Genomic DNA, 18868 nt, shown 5'->3' with positions numbered 1-18868 from the left:
AAGGCTGCATGGGACTGCCGCCTCCGCCAGCTTTCATTGTTCACCTGTCAGGGAGGCTGTTTGGTCAGGCTGCATGGGACCGTTAGCCCACTGCAGTTCTCTGCTCTGATAAGAAACCACAGCAACATGAAAGACGCGCCAGGGCAGGAACCGCCGTACGTTGATGTGGAGTTTGTCTTGCACTAAACACCCGACTTTCCCGAATCAGTGATCAAAGTCCGCATGCTGCACTTTTCAAAAAAACCCAATTTCATATAGAAGATCATATTCTTGTCGTTTCATGCATTAGATGGGTTAATCTGTCGCCGCACGGATCAAACAAAAATGGTCTTTAGGGAAATTAAACTTCTTTTATTCCAGTGTGCAGAAAATATGTTGGATATAAACCCTAATCGGTCTTTACAGAAATTAAACATCTTTTATTCCAGTGTGTGGAAAATATGTTGGATATGAGCCGTAATCACTAGAAGACATTTCAACGCATGGAAATCCAAACTCCGAAAGAAGAAATTGTTTGTTTTTACAAAAATAACACACACACACACATTTTGTTCGTTTTTCAATAAGTAAACTGAAAATAGAGCTTGTAATCTGGTCATATTTGATATTGTTTCCAACATTCAGTGCCATCCTCATTACAGAGGATACCCAAGAGGTGTAATGTCTAAAGACATAACATGTCAACCTGTAACAGACAGGACAGTGTTAAAAGAATAATGCATTGTTGTTGTTTTTGTGTCATAGGCTACATTCTTAAGATGGCCTTTGATTGCATTTGCCCTTCCAAGGTCCTTCATTGAATAGATGTCAAAGGGAAGATGATAGCTTTAAATGAAACATTGTTTCATGGTTGTTGGGACATTTTTCTTCATGCCTTTGTCTTAAGGAACATCCTGCTGTGCCAGTAACCTGGATTGTCAAAAGACTGGTCTCCACCCCGAGGTTCCCTGATTCCAACTCCGGTTTGCACCTTTACATAGGGGTCCAATTCACACTGCTGTGTCTCTGTGCCCCCTGTAGCCCCCTCCACCTGCCCTTGAACATTCTGGTAAACTGCCTCATCCCAAGCTCCTGCACCTACGAGGGAGTCCATTTCTTCATACTCGCAGGCTTCGCCCTTACTCCTTCCCTGCACCCTCTGCTCCTTCCTGCTTTGGAGAGCCTGCCGCAACTTTGGCTGTTTGTTGGTGTACTGATAGTTACTGTCCTCCACATAGTCTTCCTCCTCTTCATCCTCTGCCTCTCCTCCTCTAACTCCCGCTTGTTCATTTACCATTGATGCTTGGTGAGGGGGGTTATACGTTGGGGGACCGTAGTCCTCTATTTCACAGCCTCTTATGTCCATGTATTCATATTGAACATTGTGAGAGTCCTGGTCTTTTGGATCTGGATTTGAATCCTCGTGTCTTGTGCACCCTTCCCTATCCTCTGCAGACCATGTGGTGTCACCTGAGCCTGCGGTCACTTGTGAGGAAGCTTGCCTCTTACTCATCTTCAGCCACAGGGTGTTGTCTTTGAGAGTGCTGCCCTGCCTGGTTGGGGGAGATGGTCGGCACGTCTGTTTGTTCATGTACTCGTATTCATCATTGTCTGGACCTCCCAAGAGTTCTGATGAGTGAGCCTTGCGCATCCTGTCATGTGACCGAATGCCTCGACAAGTGGACAGGATGGTGTCTAGAAAGTAATTGAGAGTTGTCTAGATTTAGTAAGGGTTCAAAACTCATATTTGCATACAGACTGATTGTTTCTGCAATTATCCTGGAAAGCAAGACCTCTTTTACAAATAGCAGTGAGGTGTTGGTCTAGCAAGAAAAGTTCTGATTTCTTGCACAGGTGGAACTCTACTTTGTGCTAAAGCAATGCATCTTGAAGGTTAATAAGTAATTCTGAGTAAAAAAAACAACAACATTTTAGGTTTCTTATAAATGTCCCCCTTTTCTAGGCAAGAGACCAGCTAGGGCAAGGTATAATGATGGTGTTTTTATAAGGAGAATGGACAGTCCACTCATCTTTAGTGTTTTCCTTTCTTGCTGAGGCAATGGGAGAGTGGAAAAAGGGTCCTAGACTGTTTCTGACTGAAAGCCTGGTAGAGAAATGCACATGATATGCCATCAACAATATTACCTCGTTCTGGGCTGTCTCCAGGGAGCACATATCCATTCTGGTCTTCCTCATCCTCCATGTCTGGAGACGGAGTTTCAGGAGGCTCGCCAGACATGCTATCCCTCTGTGACATATAAGCGCTGTCCGTGCGATGACGTTTCCTCTTCAGACTTCCAGCTAATGAGAGGTCCTCATTCAGTTCTAGTTCCACCACCATGCCATGGCCTTCTGAGCTCTCAGACACCGTCCGGGCCGAGTTTAGCCGTGAGCGTGACTGCCACATCACCTGCACAAAGTAAACACAAACAGCACTGTGTTCAGTAAAAAATGGTATCTGAAGATGATATTAGGGTGCAAACAGGTTGGGGTGCAGAAAGCTGGTTTGGATATGTTTTGTAAGGACAACAAATATTTCTGCTTTGTTTGTTATCAGTGGTCATTGAAATTTGGGAACACTAAACTGCATGCATAATTTAAATACCAATTAGGCAAAATCATCACATATGGCCTCACTGATTCAGATGTAAATCAGTTCGCTCACAGTTTGAGGATTTTCAATGTGCAGGGACTTACTGCCCCACCAGATCTACTACTACTACTACTTTCGGCTGCTCCCGTTAGGGGTCGCCACAGCGGATCATCCGTTTCCATTTCTTCCTGTCTTCTGCGTCTTCCTCTGTCACACCAGCCACCTGCATGTCTTCTCTTACCACATCCATAAACCTCCTCTTTGGCCTTCCTCTTCTCCTCTTCCCTGGCAGCTCCATATTCAGCATCCTTCTCCCAATATACTCAGCATCTCTCCTCCACACATGTCCAAGCCATCTCAATCTTGCCTCTCTTGCTTTGTCTCCAAACTGTCCAACCTGAGCGGTCCCTCTAATATAATCGTTCCTAATCCTGTCCTTCTTCGTTACTCCCAGTGAAAATCTTAGCATCTTCAACTCTGCCACCTCCAGCTCCGCCTCCTGTCTTTTCGCCAGTGCCACTGTCTCCAAACCATATAACATAGCTGGTCTCACAACCATCTTGTAAACTTTCCCTTTAACTCTTGCTGGTACCCTTCTGTCGCAAATCACTCCTGACACACTTCTCCACCCACTCCAACCTGCCTGCACTCTCTTTTTCACCTCTCTACTGCACTCCCTGTTACTTTGGACAGTTGACCCCAAGTATTTAAACTCAAATGCCTTTGTCACCTCCACTCCTTGCATCCTGACCATTCCACTGTCCTCTCTCTCATTCACGCATAGGTATTCTGTCTTGCTCCTACTGACTTTCATTCCTCTTCTCTCCAGTGCATACCTCCACCTCTCCAGGCTCTCCTCAACCTGCACCCTACTCTCACTACAGATCACAATGTCATCCGCGAACATCATCGTCCATGGAGACTCCTGCCTGATCTTGTCCGTCAACCTGTCCATCACCATTGCAAACAAGAAAGGGCTCAGAGCCGATCCTAATGTAATCCCACCTCCAGGCTGGACATGTCCCTCACAGAATCCTGAGACCCAATAGTGAGAGGAGTTGCTCCAACCCTAGCAACAGGGAAGAAATGGACCCCGGCTGCAGCTGTACTGGAGGGGAAATCTGCCCTCCGCCACCGAGACGTAGTAGGCCATGTTCAACAAGGCAGAGGCGGCCTTGGCCTGGGAATAAAAACACCTACCTGGCAAAAGGCGACTACTACCGAACGGCGAACTATGGTGGTTGAGGAGGTCCGCCGACAGGAAGAAGCAGCCAGATGTGCTAAAGCCGTAGCACAAGCCAAACAGGGTCGCTGGATGAGGTGGGAGGGTGTTGAAAAGAGGAAACTCACATGGAGTGAGCTCTGGAGCATGGAATCAAACAGGCTGAGTTTCATCATCAAGGCCACATATGATGTCCTGCCCTCTCCCATAAATCTAGATCTCTGGTTTGGAGAGAATCCATCTTGCTCCCTGTGTACAGCCCCAGCAACCCTCAGGCATATCTTGGTTGGCTGCAAGACCAGCCTTACCCAAGGCAGATACACCTGGTGACACAATCAGGTGCTCAGGTGCTTGGCAGCTGAACTCGATTGCAAGAGGGTTTCCATCAATGCCCAACCCTTCAACAACCAGGAAGGGCCCCGGCGGTTTCCAGCTTTCATCCGAGAGGGGGATAAACTGAAGGCCAACCCTTCACTTCCCAACTTAGGCTCACTAAACTCAGCCAGGGATTGGGAAATGCAAGTGGACTTAGGCCAGAAGCTCATCTTCCCGACAGAGATCACAACAACCACCTTGCGACCAGACCTCGTCCTCTGGTCCAATTCTAACCAGCTCGCTTACATCATTGAGCTCACAGTCCCCTGGGAGGATGCAGTCGATGAAGCGTACGAGCGTAAGAAGCTGCGGTACGCCAACCTAGCAGCCGAAGCAGAGGACAGAGGCTGGAAGGTGAAGGTGCGCCCTGTGGAGGTGGGTTGTAGGGGCTTTGTTGCCAGCTCCACAGCAAAACTCCTGAGGGAACTAGGAGTCAGGGGGCAGGCCCACAGGAGAGTGATCAAAGAGCTAGCCAACACTGCTGAGAGGACTAGCCACTGGATCTGGCTCAAAAGGAGAGACGCCGTCTGGGCTGCCAGGGTGAACAGCTAACCACAGGTCACACACCCAGGACCGATCAACCTGTGGTGGGCCTGCCTCAGCGGAGGGCGTCTTGTGATAAAAGGCCGAAACACCCTGTGATGCTGAGGTACACAACTGATGATGTGTCCTGGTGGTGGCAATGTCACCTTGGCAGACATCTCCAGTTTGATCTCCACTGAATCTGTTGCAGTGTAAACACTAGGGATTTTAACAACCAGTCCTTTTTTGAATCTTGAATCCACCTTGAACCCATCTGTCATTCCAACCGCACACCTCACCCCTGTCACACTGCCCTCATACGTATCCTGCACCACTCCTACATACTTCTCTGCAACTCCTGACTTCCTCATACAATACCACACCTCCTCTCTCGGCACTCTGTCATAAGCTTTCTCTAAATCTACAAAGACACAATGCAACTCTCTCTGGCCTTCTCTATACTTCTCAATCAACATTCTCAAAGCAAACATCGCATCTGTGGTACTCTTTCGTGGCATGAACCCATACTGCTGCTCGCTGATCATCACCTCTCCTCTTAACCTAGCTTCTATTACTCTTTCCCAAATCTTCATGCTGTGGCTGATCAACTTTATACCTCTGTAGTTGTTACAGTTCTGCACATCACCCTTGTTCTTGAAAATCGGTACCAGTATGCTTCTTCTCCACTCCTCAGGCATCCCTCTCACTTTCCAGCATTGTGTTAAACAATCTAGTTAAAAACTCCACTGTCATCTCTCCTAAACATCTCCATGCCTCCACAGGTATGTCATCAGGACCAACTGCCTTTCCACTCTTCATCCTCTTCATAGCTGCCCTCACTTCCTCCTTGCTAATCCGCTGAACTTCCTGATTCACTATCCCTACATCATCCAACCTTCTCTCTCTCTCATTTTCTTCATTCATCAGCCCCTCAAAGTATTCCTTCCACTTTCTTAGCACACTCTCCTCGCTTGTCAGCATATTTCCATCTCTATCCTTGATTGCCCTAACTTGCTGCACATCCTTTGCAGCTTGGTCCCTCTGTCTAGCCAATCGGTACAAGTCCTTTTCTCCTTCCTTAGTGTCTAATCTGTCATACAACTCACCATACGCCTTTTCCTTTGCCTTTGCCACCTCTCTCTTTGCTTTACGCTGCATCTCCTTGTACTCCTGTCTACTTTCTTCATCTCTCTTACTATCCCACTTCTTCTTTGCCAACCTTTTCCTCTGTATAATTTGCTGTACTTCCTCATTCCACCGCCAAGTCTCCTTGTCTTCCTTCCTCTGTCCTGATAACACACCAAGTACCTTCCTAGCTGTCTCCCTCACTATTTCTGCAGTGGTTGTCCAGCCATCTGGCAACTCTTCACTACCACCCAGTGCCTGTCTTAACTCCTGCCTGAACTCCACACAACAGTCTTCCTTCTTCAACTTCCACCATTTGATCTTCGGCTGTGTCTTCACTCGCTTCCTCTTCTTGGTCTCCAAAGTCATCCTACAGACCACCATCCGATGCTGCCTAGCTACGTTCTCCCCTGTCACCACCTTGCAGTCTCCAATCCCTTTTAGATGGCGCCTTCTACATAAGATATAGTCCACCTGTGTGCACTTTCCTCCACTCTTGTATGTCACCCTGTGTTCCTCCCTCTTCTTGAAATATGTATTCACCACAGCCATTTCCATCCTTTTCGCAAAATCCACCACCATCTGTCCTTCCACATTTCTCTTCTTGACTCCATACCTTCCCATCACCCCCTCATCACCTCTGTTCCCTTCACCAACATGTCCATTGAAGTCCGCTCCAATCACCACTCTCTCCTCCTTGGGTACCCTCTCCACCATGTCGTCCAACTCACTTCAGAATTCTTCTTTTTCATCCATCTCACACCCAACTTGCGGGGCATATGCGCTGATAACATTCAGCAATAAACCTTCAATTTCCAGCTTCATACTCATCACTCTGTCTGACACTCTCTTCACCTCCAACACGCTCTTGACATACTCTTCCTTCAGAATTACCCCTACCCCATTACTCCTCCCATTCACACCATGGTAGAAGAGTTTGAAGCCACCTCCGATACTCCTGGCTTTACTCCCCTTCCACCTGGTCTCTTGCACACACAGTATGCCTACCTTTCTTCTTTCCATCATGTCAGCCAGCTCTCTCCCTTTACCAGTCATAGTGCCAACATTCAAAGTTCCAACTCTCACCTCCACATGCCTACTCTTCCTCCTCTCTAGCTGCCTCTGGACATGCTTTCCCCCTCTCCTTCTCCTTCGCCCAACAGTAGCATAGTTTCCACCGACACCCTGCTGGTTAACAGTACCGGTGGCGGTCGTTGGTAACCCGGGCCTCGACCGATCCGGTATGCAAGTCTTATTTATGATCCGCATATTTGATTTGGCAAAGATTTTACGCCGGATGCCCTTCCTGACGCAACCCTCCCCATTTGTCTGGGCTTGGGACCGGCACTAAGGATGCACTGGCTTGTGCAGCCTCAGTGGCTGGAGATCTAACCCTATTAAAACACACAATAGCCTAATAGTCTAACCTGTCCTGGGCTATCAACACCTGGAGTCATGGGCAGGTAACCAGCCAGGCTTGATGATGTCAGGACCACCTTTAGAAGAAAAGATGAAAAAGCAACATTAATTCAGGAAAGGACACTATGAGCATAGGCCTCTCTAAAAATGTGTCATCCTCCTACTTTGTGACTGTCCATCTTGGATAGGTGAGAGAGGCTCCTGGACTGAGGGCAAGAGAGGGCATGTGGGTTCGTCCCGTCCTTCAACCCATCCACCTCCTGCTCCTCCAGCTCACCATCTAACCCGACCAGGTCTGTGCTTCTCTGGTGAAGCTCATCTAGAGAAGACTCTTGAGGGCCGCAGTCCTCCTGGTGGAAAAAAGATATAATCAGTCGTGAAATGTCAAATTTCTGGTCTCAATCCATGATTCTATATAGCTAAATTACATCTATATTGACATAGGCAGAGACAGCCTTACCCTGATCACAAGATAGCGGGTCGGGTCTCTGGCCATTTTAGTGAACTCACTGGCCAGCTCCTTAAAGGTCGGGCGGACATTCTCGTCAATCATCCAACCTGGGGAGGGAGGTCAAGAGTCCTAGTTTAAGTTTCCATTAAGTTCTAAGTTTAGGTTTAAGTTTCCATTACTATGCTGATGACATGCAGCTTTATCTCAGCACTAGACCATCGTCTCAGCTCCCCCCACAATCCCTTGTTAACTGCTTCCACCAAATAAAAATCTGGATGTAATCAAATCTACTCAAGCTAAATACCAATAAGACTGAGCTCATAGTTTTGGCTTCCAAGGCACTGCTCTGGAAGGTTGGAGATCTTCTCCTACATGTGGATGGCTGCTCCATCTGCCTATCCCCAGAAGTCCACAACCTTTGTGTCATTATGGACTCCAACCTCTCATTCCAGTCACACATCAAATCTGTCACCAAATCTGCTTTCTTTCACCTCAAAAACACCTCCCGACTCTGGCTATTACTCTCAGACTCCGTGGTAGAGACCTCATCCATGCCTTCATCAACTCCCGTCTGGATTATTGCAATGGAGTCCTGTTTGGGATACCTAGAAGAGCCCTAGGGAGGCTTCAGTACATGCAGAATTCAGCTGCCAGGGTGCTCATCCGCACTAAGCCCTGGCAACACATCACTCCCACCCTTGTCCACCTTCACTGGCTCCCAGTCAAATCCTGCATTTATTATAAAATCTTCCTCCTCACCTATAAATCCCTCCATGCCCATACCCCCCAGTCCCTATCAGACCTCCTCAACCCCTATATTCCATCCCGGAATCTGCGGTCCGCAGAAACGGGCCTGTTTTCCATCCCCCGCACCAGCCTGTAGACTTAAGGGGATAAAGCCTTTAATGTGGCAGCCCCCACCCTCTGGAGCTCTATTCCAGCAGAGATCTGCAACGCTGCTTCTTTGGACAATTTTAAAATACTACTGAAAACCTCCCTTTTTACTAAGGCCTGTGGTGTTTAGTCTTTTGAGCTTTGTTTTAATCTTCTTCTTTTTTTTCTTATCTAGTGTAAAGCATGCTTGGGTTCCTTGAAAGGCGCTCTACAAAACAAAGTTGTTGTTGCAGGTTGCAACATGCTCAAGTGTCATGGAGTTTTTGAATAAGCAATTCAAAATAACAGAAGCAGAATCGAATCAATTCACGGTTCAATATTATGAGGTCAGGCGGTGGTGTTATTGTGTACTAATGCAATCTCAGTGGTGCTATACTTTGTTTCAGAGCAGATAAGACTGAGCTACAGAGCAGTACAGGTACTTACACTTGACCATGACCATGTAGACATCTATAGTGCAGATGTGAGGCTGGGAGAGACGTTCGCCCTTCTCCAACAGATCAGGTACCTCCTGTGACCTCATGTTTGCGTACGGCTCTGCCCCGTAAGACATCATCTCCCATATTGTCACACCTACAGCAAGGGGATTGATATAGTTGCGCAAAAGCACACAAGCCCACCGTTTCCTGCAATTTTTAAATCTTACGAGGGATGCTCGTGTGATAAATGTCATTTCAAACATCTGCAGAAAACTCACCGTAACTCCAGACATCACTCTGATGGGTGTATCTGCGAAACAAGATGCTCTCTAGTGCCATCCATTTTATTGGTGTCTAGAATGAAGAAATGGGGGGAAAAATACATAAAATAATAAATATGATTTGGTGTCTCTTGATCGCATTTACAAAAACACTGAAAATGAACCATTTTTCATGCTGGCAGCAAATTGGTCAACGAATGTGAGCAGACAGAAATAAAAATTAGGTGGCTAGACAATTTTAGCCTAGAGCTGCAGCCTCCGCACAGTATTTTTTTAATGGAAAATCCACGACAAGCCTCTGTTAATGGACCTTGATCCTCTAACGCAAGTATCTGCAACCTTAGATAACTATATCTTTATTGGAACATGACAGACCTTGACCTCGTTGTAAACATATTTCTTTTCGTCGGGATAAAACAGGTCTGCAATGCCGTAGCCTGAGATCTGGACCACGTTATCCGTCTTCAGGAGAACATTTCTGGCAGCCAGGTTTCTATGGACCATCCTATGTTCCTCCAAGTAATACATACCCTGTCGGGAAAGTCAAAGACATGCATGTTGAAAGTCTGTGCTGTCTCCTTGAATGACACAAGCAGGACACATGCATGGAAAAATGAATGCACGCACATCAAATTAAAAAAAATAAAAAAATAATGGCCTTGTACCTTTGCAATTTGCACACACCAGTTGAGCAGCCTCTGAGGGCTGAGTTTGTTCTTGTGGTGCCTGATGTACTCCAATAAGGAGCCCTGGTTGCTGAGCTGGCTGACAAGTTGCAGGCTGCTGCCTGGACAGATACCCAAGATCCTGACAACATTGGTATGGTCCAAGCTCCCCATTGCCAACATGTGCTGCAGTGAGAATTAAGGGGGGGAAAGGGTTTAACTGAGAATATGACAGATGACGAACGGGTGTTCAACGAGACATTGGGTCTCAAATTGTGTTGTCTCACATCTGTAACTTCATGGAAGGTCTGCCGCCCAGTGCGATCATGAATCGTCTTTATGGCAACGGGAATCTTCAGCGTGTCTCCTTCAGGAATCCAAACACCCTTTCAGGTGGCGAGAAAAAAGACCAGTTTATTCAACAGAGATACACACACATATGTTGAACTGGTGACCAGAGTCCTAAAGGACGATGGTGCAAGCAGCTGCTGCTGCTGATGTTGCTACCTTGTGGACCGATCCGAACACTCCGGTACCAAGCAGCTTGGTCTTGCGCAGCTCCGCGGGCTTCAGGAGGCGAGCGTGAACGTTCTCCCCTTTCTCAGCAGGGTCCAGAGGATCAAAGCTCTGAAGGCACACAGACTGCACGCTCAAACAAACCGGGTGTGAGACCAGCACCGTCACAACACTTTAACCACTGACTCTGACTGACCTCGCCACTCTCCAAATATCTCCTCATGGCTCGCTTGCGGCGGATGGCGAGATTGCGGCGGTACAAAAAGCACAACGCAAAAACGGAGACTCCAACAAACAGAAGTACAATCACTCCCAGTATGATGCCTGTGGTGGTTTGGCTGGACATGCACAAAGCAGAGAAGTTAGATTATTATCATGGGACGCTGGCTATCGTTCTCCGAAAAGGAAATAGTTAAAAGTGATTCAGTTCAAAAAGAAAACTGTACCTAGAGATGGCTCCTCGAGGGTCCCCAATGCAGTCCCGTAATGTACGGCCAACGCACCTGTACAGAGGACACAGACAGTAGGGACATTCACGACATGTATGAAAGTGAACAAACACAGACACACACGCACACACACATCTTTCCTCCTCCCTTACCCCTGGGTACAGTTGACGTGGCAGGGTTCACAGTGGTGTTGTTTGTTGGGGTACTTAAAGATAACTCCCTCCCCTCCCATCACTCCCTCTGGACACGTGGACACACAGTGTGGACCGTCCTTGAAACTGGCACATGCCACACACTCATCGGCTCCCTGTGGAGAAGGAGATGCAGCTTTATGTAGTTTAGTTTGTTTGGTCCTTTGTGTCTGGAGTCATGTGCAGGCCGCTCCTGGCCCTGCGTTGAATACCACAGAACTTTTCCTTCCGTCCCCCCCCCCCTACTGTTTCACTCATACCATTCTGTTCCCGTCCTGTCTCAACGGTAGAGCCGAATGTGAACTGACAGGGTGGAAGCAATTCACCACTAGATGGCAGCAGCTGACTTCCAGCGCTTAACATTAGTGTCATCTCGCCAGAATGTGTGTCGATGTTTCTAGTATTATTATATCAGTATTGTAGTAGTATTCAGCCAGCCAAAGGCTGGAGAGGAGCATACCGGGCCAGTGCAGGTCGGCTTCCCCTCCTGAACCTCACACTCTGCGTGGCAGGGCATACACTCCCTTTTCACAGTAGCAAACTCGCGTCTCTCCCTGCACACACAAAGAGAGAACAACACGTTTACAGTGAAACTCAGCGAGGCAGCAAGCATACTCCATGTGGACCGTCGTTGCTTTCTGAAAACTGACCCCGTGAGGAACTTGCACTGCGGGACACAGGTCCCCCCCCTGCTGTAATTCTTGCAGGACAGACATTGGTTCGGCCCAGGACCCCAACATCCATCAGAGGAGCACAGGGGGTCACAAACACGGCCCTTTGCAACTGCAACACACACACACACACCAGATGAAGATTACAGTTAACACCAAGCCAGCTAAACTAGAACGACCGGGATTTCACTCCTACCTAAAACGACAATGAGCGGTCAAAATGACGGCCAGTTTTTAAACTCAATATCCTGTCAAGATAAATACCCAATTGAGATATTAACGCGTTGCATGTGTTAGAATGCCTGTTAAGAAACTAACTGACACCAAAAATTAACATTTTAACAGCTGTAATACTATGTTAAACAATTTCAACTTCAGAGAGACATGGTCGAACGTGAATACCAACGACCTGAAAAGCAAACCGGAAACACATGTTGCTAATCTAGTGTAAACGGTTATTTTCTTGCCCGGTGCGGGATTCGATACGGGTGTACTGCACCACAAGGCAACATCGCTAACCGCTCGGCTAAAGCGTCAGACCCGTTAGCTAGGGGGCTAACGTGTCTTATTAGTAGTTTACAGTCGTCACCCTCCCCGGAAGCGCGCCCTCGCGCTTTGTTACTCCCGCGCTCCGAAGAGACTTCTGAGGATCTGCACACTTCCGGATCCCACCGGTTATTTTCTTGCCCGGTGCGGGATTCGATACGGGTGTACTGCACCACAAGGCGACATCACTAACCGCTCGACTAAAGGGTCAGACTCGTTAGCTAGGGACTAACGTGTCTTATTAGTAGTATACAGTCGTCACCCTCCCCGGAAGCGCGCCCTCGCGCTTTGTTATTCCCGCGCCCCGAAGAGACTTCTGAGGATCTGCACACTTCCGGATCCCACCGCTGCCACCAATGTAACCGGTTATTTTCTTGCCCGGTACGGGATTCGATACGGGATGTACTGCACCACAAGGCGACATCACTAACCGCTCGGCTACAGGATCAGACCCGTTAGCTTGGGACTAACGTGTCTTATTAGTAGTTTACACTAGCAAGCCTAACAAGGCCCGTCGCTCCAGTGCCAGTCTGAACACCCCCTCGGCCTGTCTCTCACCGCATCGGTTCGGCGAGCGGTTGTTCTTGACGTCGATGATCTTCTGGCGCTGCTGGGGGCGGGAGCCGCTGCTGCTGAAGAGGCGGGTCCAGTTGACGGTGTTGTGGTAGCACAGCAGCTTGTTCCCCGTGATGTAGACGCCGCCGTCGTTGATCCTCCGCAGCGAGCGAAGTCCCAGGGAGGTCAGAGAGGGACTCTTCATCACCAGCAGAGAGTAGCCCCTAAAAGCGGGCAGAATGGGGGGCGTTTAATCGGGAAGGGAATGCCCGCGACCAATCAGTGTCCATAATTATGATTCTGCTCAAAGTACGACAGACCAACCCAATTACAGGCATAAATACCCTTGCAAGAGATCGTGTAAACCTGAACAAACAATATTGCCTTCAATTGTGTCCCCCGCCACCATCTGATGAACCCCCAAATACAAACACTTAATAACAAGCAGCATGCATTTTATTTGGCACGAGGAAATGTGTTAATCGTTTTATCTGTGTTTATTAAAACGGATGCGTGAAATGTTACACAGAGAGAGACAAAGAAAGACAGACACAAAGAAATCAAATATTTTCTTTTACCTTCGAGAGCTCACGCCTCTGAATGGGGTGAAAATGGAAAGGAGAACCAGGCAATGTGACAAAGGGAAGTATGAGGGGGGGGGGGTGAAGAGATGCAAAACAGTAAGGACAATGACACTAATGCAAGTGGTCTAGTCTAAAATGCAGTTAAACATACATTAAAGCAGGGGTGTCAAACTCCAGGCCTCGAGGGCCGCAGTGTCTGCAGGTATTTGTTGCAACCGTGCACTACACCACCTGATTTAACTAATTAGCTCACCTCCTGGATCAAGGAGGGAAAGGAACTAGTTTAATCGGGTGGTGCAGTGCATGATTGCAACAAATACCTGCAGACACTGCGGCCCTCGAGGCCTGGAGTTTGACACCCCTGCGTTAAAGAGTTAAACAGAGAGGTGACACAAGCTAATAAGACAAACTATGGGAAAGAAAATATGAGTAACAATGAACAAAAACAGCCCGAAAGGTGATCAGTCACCTGTAAAGTGTTCTGCCCTGAATGGTTTGGAGGTTGGAGAAGACGGACAGGTCGGACACGTTGGCTGGCCATGACTGGATACAGAGGATATCTGCAACCACATGCATCATTTTCCAGCTGCACTAACCACGCAAGACACCGTTTTTCAATCTGAAGTATTGCAAAACTAAGAAACAACACATAGTTGCACACCTGTAATCTCCCGCACAGTTCTGAAGATTTTTAGTTTCTCTGGGTCCAGGGCCGGGATGTTTTTGTAAACGTCCCTTTACACAGAGAAATAATGAAAGAAAGTGAGTATTAGTGGAGGGGACACTCATAACTGTGAGAAACAAAAGAGCCACAAGCTAAACACTTTCTTCAAGGAATACTGCTTACTGTACTGACTCATGGACACCAGTTCCACCAGGCATTAACATGTGATCTGCACCCGGACGTCTCATCTGATAGTAAACAATACGCTCTCGCGCCTTACATTTATACCTGGTTTTTAATTAATATGCATCCCTGTTGTCCGCGTTATGTCCTCTTTGGGATCGGATCTTCATCTTCTTCCGCTTCCGGTGTGGGAAGAAGATGGCGGTGTGAATCACGTTTGCGGCGGCCTCACCCAGCACCGTCCATGCAGTGTGTTTGTCCACGTCTGCGTCTAAGTTCGTCCTCGTTTGATGGCTGGGAGAGCTGGCGCTGGATCGGCTGGGAGAGCTTGGTGTGCCGCGTCTGGTGGGCCCAGGGACCAAGGCCCCTGCCTGGAGCTGCACCCGAAGAGGTCTGAGAGGAGGCGGAAGCGGGGCAGGCTAAGCTAACTGCTAGCCCCTCGCAGACCGGCAGTTCTGACAGTCATCCTGGCTGGCTTTCGTTCTCCTGGACAGTGATTTTATTTCTTTATTTTTTTTTTAGCTATATATGTGAGTTTGGATGTTTGTGTTCTTGCAGTTTTGGGATATGTGTTTTGTCTTTGTGCTGCACTGCTGTGGGCTGCAGGAAACGACGGTTGGTTCCATTTAATGTGCGCAAGTGCATGAAATGACAAATAAAGTGTTTCTGATTCGTCTCTCTCTTGCGCAGGTGGGTGGTGGGAAGTCAGCAGACACATTTAAAAAAGACACATGACGGTTGTAGAGTCAAGATGACTTTATGCTAGGCCTATTGTACAACTTGTTTTTACTTCTGCCGAGGAAGGGGTACTAACCAGGATTCCCTTCGAGTGTAAACTTTGGCACAGGGACTCGGCACGCAGTGTGAACAGATCCGGACACGCTGGACGCATTGCATTTACACCTGGCTGACTGACCGACATCTGACCCCACTGCCATGTCAACGTGTGCTGCGTGTGTTCGCACTTTTTATTAACATGCGTTCTCCATTATGCAGATAAGACACCTGAATACAGACCGGATGTTAATGCCAGCTGTAAATGGGGTCATGCTGGTCGCGCAGCCTTGCTCACCCTTGGATCCCGGTCACCAGGAAGTGAAGGCTGCCCTGGATCTTTGTGCAGTTGATGAAACTGTCGATGTTCAGGGCATCTACAGTCTGCCTGTTGGCAGATCCTGTTCCAAGGCAAGCTGGGAGGAGGAGGAGGAGGAGGAGGAGAGTGAAGATGGGTGAAGCAGTTTCGATGTGAGTTGGGGGACTATTAGGTTCCTTTGCAGTGGAATATGGGTCACAACAGGAAACGAATAAGTCACCATTAATTGAAATGGGAAGTGACCTCTGCATCAAGTACCTTTTGGACAAAGGCCTCCGCACGGCTCACATCTTTTCACTCCTTCTTTCTCCACTTCCGTCTTATGAGAGGGGCAGCTGCTCACACACGAGCTGCCATCTACAACAAAGTTTGCTGTGGAACGTTGACAAAGTACAAGAAATAGGAAAAGCATAAGACGCAGCATAAAGACTAGCTCTGAGATGATGAGGTTATTATTTTATGATAAAGTGACATTTAAAACGAAAAATACCCATAAAAATAAAGGGAATATGAAAGCAGTTTTATAAAAACTGAATTTAAAGAGGTGATAATTGTTGACAAAAGCTTGATATGAAGTTACACAGATCATTTTCAATTCATCTCAACAATGTTCTGATGTATGAAGTTAAAAGCAAATGTAGTGGGTAACTAAGGAATGCCTTGACATATGAATATAGTCCTCCCTCACCACATCCATAAACCTCCTCTTTGGCCTTCCTCTTCTCCTCTTCCCTGGCAGCTCCATATTCAGCATCCTTCTCCCAATATACCCAGCATCTCTCCTCCACACATGTCCAAACCATCTCAATCTTGTCTCTCTTGCTTTGTCTCCAAACCACCCAACCTGAGCGGTCCCTCTAATATACTCGTTCCTAATCCTGTCCTTCTTCATCACTCCCAATGAAAATCTTAGCATCTTCAACGCTGCCACCTCCAGCTCCACCTCCTGTCTTTTCATCAGTGCCACTGTCTCCAAACCATATAACATAGCTGGTCTCACTATCACCTTGTAAACCTTCCGTTTCACTGTCTTGATGCATGCTCAGTAATCCAGGTAAGAAAACAAAAGAAGGTTGAATCAGTTCATCTGGACAGAACGTTTAATGACGGGTACGTTCCATCACTCAACTAAATGACCCCTTCAGTCTAAACTGACTGCATGTATGTTTATAAGGGATGGGGGACCGGAGAGTGAGCTCCAATTATCGGGGCACCACACTGTTTAGCCTTCCTAGAAAAGTCTATTCTAGGGTGATGGAAAGGAGGCTCCAACCGATTGTCGAACCTCAGATCCAGGAGGAACAATGCGGATTCCGTCCTGGCCGTGGAACAACGGACGAACTCTTTACCCTTGCGGAAGTGCTGAGGGGGGAATGGGAGTTTGATCCCCCAGTCTAAATGTGTTTTTTAGACTTGAAGAAGGCTTACAGCCATGTACACTGGGGCATTCTCTGGGGGGCAGTTGCTACAAGCCATCCTGTCCTTGTATAACCAAAGTGAGAGCTGTGTCCGCATTCTCGGCACAAAGTCAAACGCGTTTTCGGTGGGTGTCGGACTCCGCCAAGGTTGTCCCTTGTCTCCGATTCTGTTTGTGATATTCATGGACAGGATCTCAAGGTGCAGCCAAGGCGAGGAGTGTGTCCGTTTTGGGAACCTCCGAATTGCACCTCTGCTCTTCGCAGATGATGTGGTTTTGTTGGCTTCATCAGAACGCGACCTCCAGCGCGCACTGGGGCGGTTTGCAGCCGAGTGTGAAATGGCTGGGATGAGAGTCAGCACCTCCAAGTCTGAGGCCATGGTTCTCTACTGGAACATGGTGGATTGCTCCCTCCGGGTTGGGGATGAGTTGTTGCCTCAAGTGAAGGAGTTCAAGTATCTCGGGGTCTTGTTCACGAGTGAGGGTAGGATGGAGCGGGAGATTGACGTTGTACCGGGCCGTTGTGGTGCAGAGGGAGCTGAGGCGGAAGGTAAAGCTCTCAATTTACCAGTCAATCTTCGTTCCAACCCTCACCTATGGTCGGGAGCTTTGGGTAGTGACCGAAAGGGTACAAGCGGCTGAAATTAGTTTCCTTCGTAGGGTGTCTGGGCTCAGCCTTAGAGATCGGGTGAGGAGCTCTGACATACGGAGGGAGCTCGGAGTAGAGCCTCTGCTCCTTTCCGTCGAAAGGAGCCAGTTGAGGTAATCGGGCATCTGATTAGGATGCCTCCTGGGCGCCTTCCTTTGGAGGTTTACTGGGCACGTCCAACTAGGGGGAGACCCCGGGGTAGACCCATAACTCGCTGGAGGGACTATGTGCCCAGTCTGGCCTGGGAACGCCTTGGGATCCCGCAGGAGGAGCTCGAGGGTGTTGCTGGGGAGAGGGACATCTGGAGTGCCCTACTTAGCTCGCTGCCATCGCGACCCGACCGCGGAGAAGCGGTGGGACATATATAAGCTTCCCTGTAGCTGTGTGAGGTGTGACTGTGTAAATGTGGGGTTGTGTGTAAAGCTGCTTGTACAGGGACTCACTTGGGCACTGGGTCACACAGATGGATCCATACTGGTATTTGGCACTAGGGTTGGGTTCCAGTTTGAATGTGTGCTTGTTGTAGATCAGAGTCTGTGGACACACGGGCACACAGGAGCCCGAGTTGTTGAAGTTGCGGCAAACCTGCACAGAGTCACACCCACTGCATAAACCGAACAGCTCATAGTCAAAGACTTTTCTTCAGACTGTGCATCGTGTTCGTGTCTGTCTGCATGTTTTTGTGTCCGTGACTTCAGCTGTAAACTCACAAAGCAGTCTGTGTCTAGCGGTCCACTGCAGCCTCCTGCACACTCCATATGACAGCACTCACTGGGGCTTCGTCCAAAACAGCGGCCGTTACACTGGGGGGCGCACACACTCTTGGTCACTAAGAGGGGGGGGGGGATAGAGAGAGAGAGGGAGAGAGAACGAGAGAGATGGGGGGGGGTCAATACTGTGTTGACTGACTGATCCGAGTTTTGTTCATTCGGAGGAGGGATGTTTATTGGACTTACAGATCTGACACGTGTCATTCCCAGGACCCCAACATGGAACATCGCCACATTTTTCATCACAGGACTCTGAGATCATGAAAATAAGATAATTATCAAATGCATTGAATTATTTCACGAAATAAAGAACAAAACAAAGCAAATTTGTTGCCCATGCAAGCATAGCCAGTTGATGGATACAGAGTTTATACAGTTGCTCATTCCTGTGAAGCCTCTTCATATCCAGTTCAATTCAATTCAGTCCAGTCCAGTTCAGTTCAGTTTAGTCCAGTTCAGTTCACTTCAGTGATGCTATATTGGCATGGCTGCATACATTACAGTTTCTCATCCAGCAGTAGAACATTTGAATCTGGTTTTCAAATGTCTCCTGGTGTTTTCCTCTTATGTTCTGGAATTTCTCACAATTTAGCAGGAAGTGCATCTCTGTCTCCACCTCACCTGCCGACAGGGAC

General features: G+C 48.1%; 1 protein-coding gene across 1 annotated transcript in view; it reads right to left on the bottom strand.

The window, feature by feature from the left end:
* Positions 1 to 330: 330 nt before the first annotated feature.
* Positions 331 to 18868, bottom strand: part of LOC130133801 (receptor tyrosine-protein kinase erbB-3-like) — a 31636-nt gene continuing 13098 nt past the window's right edge. The window contains exons 5-30 of the mRNA XM_056302103.1: positions 18420 to 18485; positions 18174 to 18292; positions 17907 to 18048; positions 15656 to 15769; positions 15377 to 15494; positions 14119 to 14192; positions 13927 to 14017; positions 13452 to 13469; positions 12877 to 13097; positions 11752 to 11884; positions 11562 to 11655; positions 11063 to 11217; positions 10908 to 10964; positions 10658 to 10799; positions 10453 to 10572; positions 10233 to 10331; positions 9946 to 10131; positions 9656 to 9811; positions 9278 to 9353; positions 9007 to 9153; positions 7696 to 7793; positions 7400 to 7585; positions 7244 to 7312; positions 4252 to 4263; positions 2125 to 2389; positions 331 to 1674 (exon numbers count right to left, since the gene is read on the bottom strand). Coding sequence (XP_056158078.1) covers positions 869 to 1674; positions 2125 to 2389; positions 4252 to 4263; positions 7244 to 7312; positions 7400 to 7585; positions 7696 to 7793; positions 9007 to 9153; positions 9278 to 9353; positions 9656 to 9811; positions 9946 to 10131; positions 10233 to 10331; positions 10453 to 10572; positions 10658 to 10799; positions 10908 to 10964; positions 11063 to 11217; positions 11562 to 11655; positions 11752 to 11884; positions 12877 to 13097; positions 13452 to 13469; positions 13927 to 14017; positions 14119 to 14192; positions 15377 to 15494; positions 15656 to 15769; positions 17907 to 18048; positions 18174 to 18292; positions 18420 to 18485 — 3764 coding nt within the window. The 3' untranslated portion in view covers positions 331 to 868. The remainder of the gene's footprint in view (positions 1675 to 2124; positions 2390 to 4251; positions 4264 to 7243; positions 7313 to 7399; positions 7586 to 7695; positions 7794 to 9006; positions 9154 to 9277; positions 9354 to 9655; positions 9812 to 9945; positions 10132 to 10232; positions 10332 to 10452; positions 10573 to 10657; positions 10800 to 10907; positions 10965 to 11062; positions 11218 to 11561; positions 11656 to 11751; positions 11885 to 12876; positions 13098 to 13451; positions 13470 to 13926; positions 14018 to 14118; positions 14193 to 15376; positions 15495 to 15655; positions 15770 to 17906; positions 18049 to 18173; positions 18293 to 18419; positions 18486 to 18868) is intronic.

This window comes from Lampris incognitus, chromosome 2 (assembly GCF_029633865.1).
Source record: "Lampris incognitus isolate fLamInc1 chromosome 2, fLamInc1.hap2, whole genome shotgun sequence".
In the NCBI taxonomy this organism is placed as follows: Eukaryota; Metazoa; Chordata; class Actinopteri; order Lampriformes; family Lampridae; genus Lampris; species Lampris incognitus.
The sequence above is the reverse complement of the archived record's forward strand: the minus strand, read 5'-3'. Positions and strand labels throughout refer to the sequence as shown.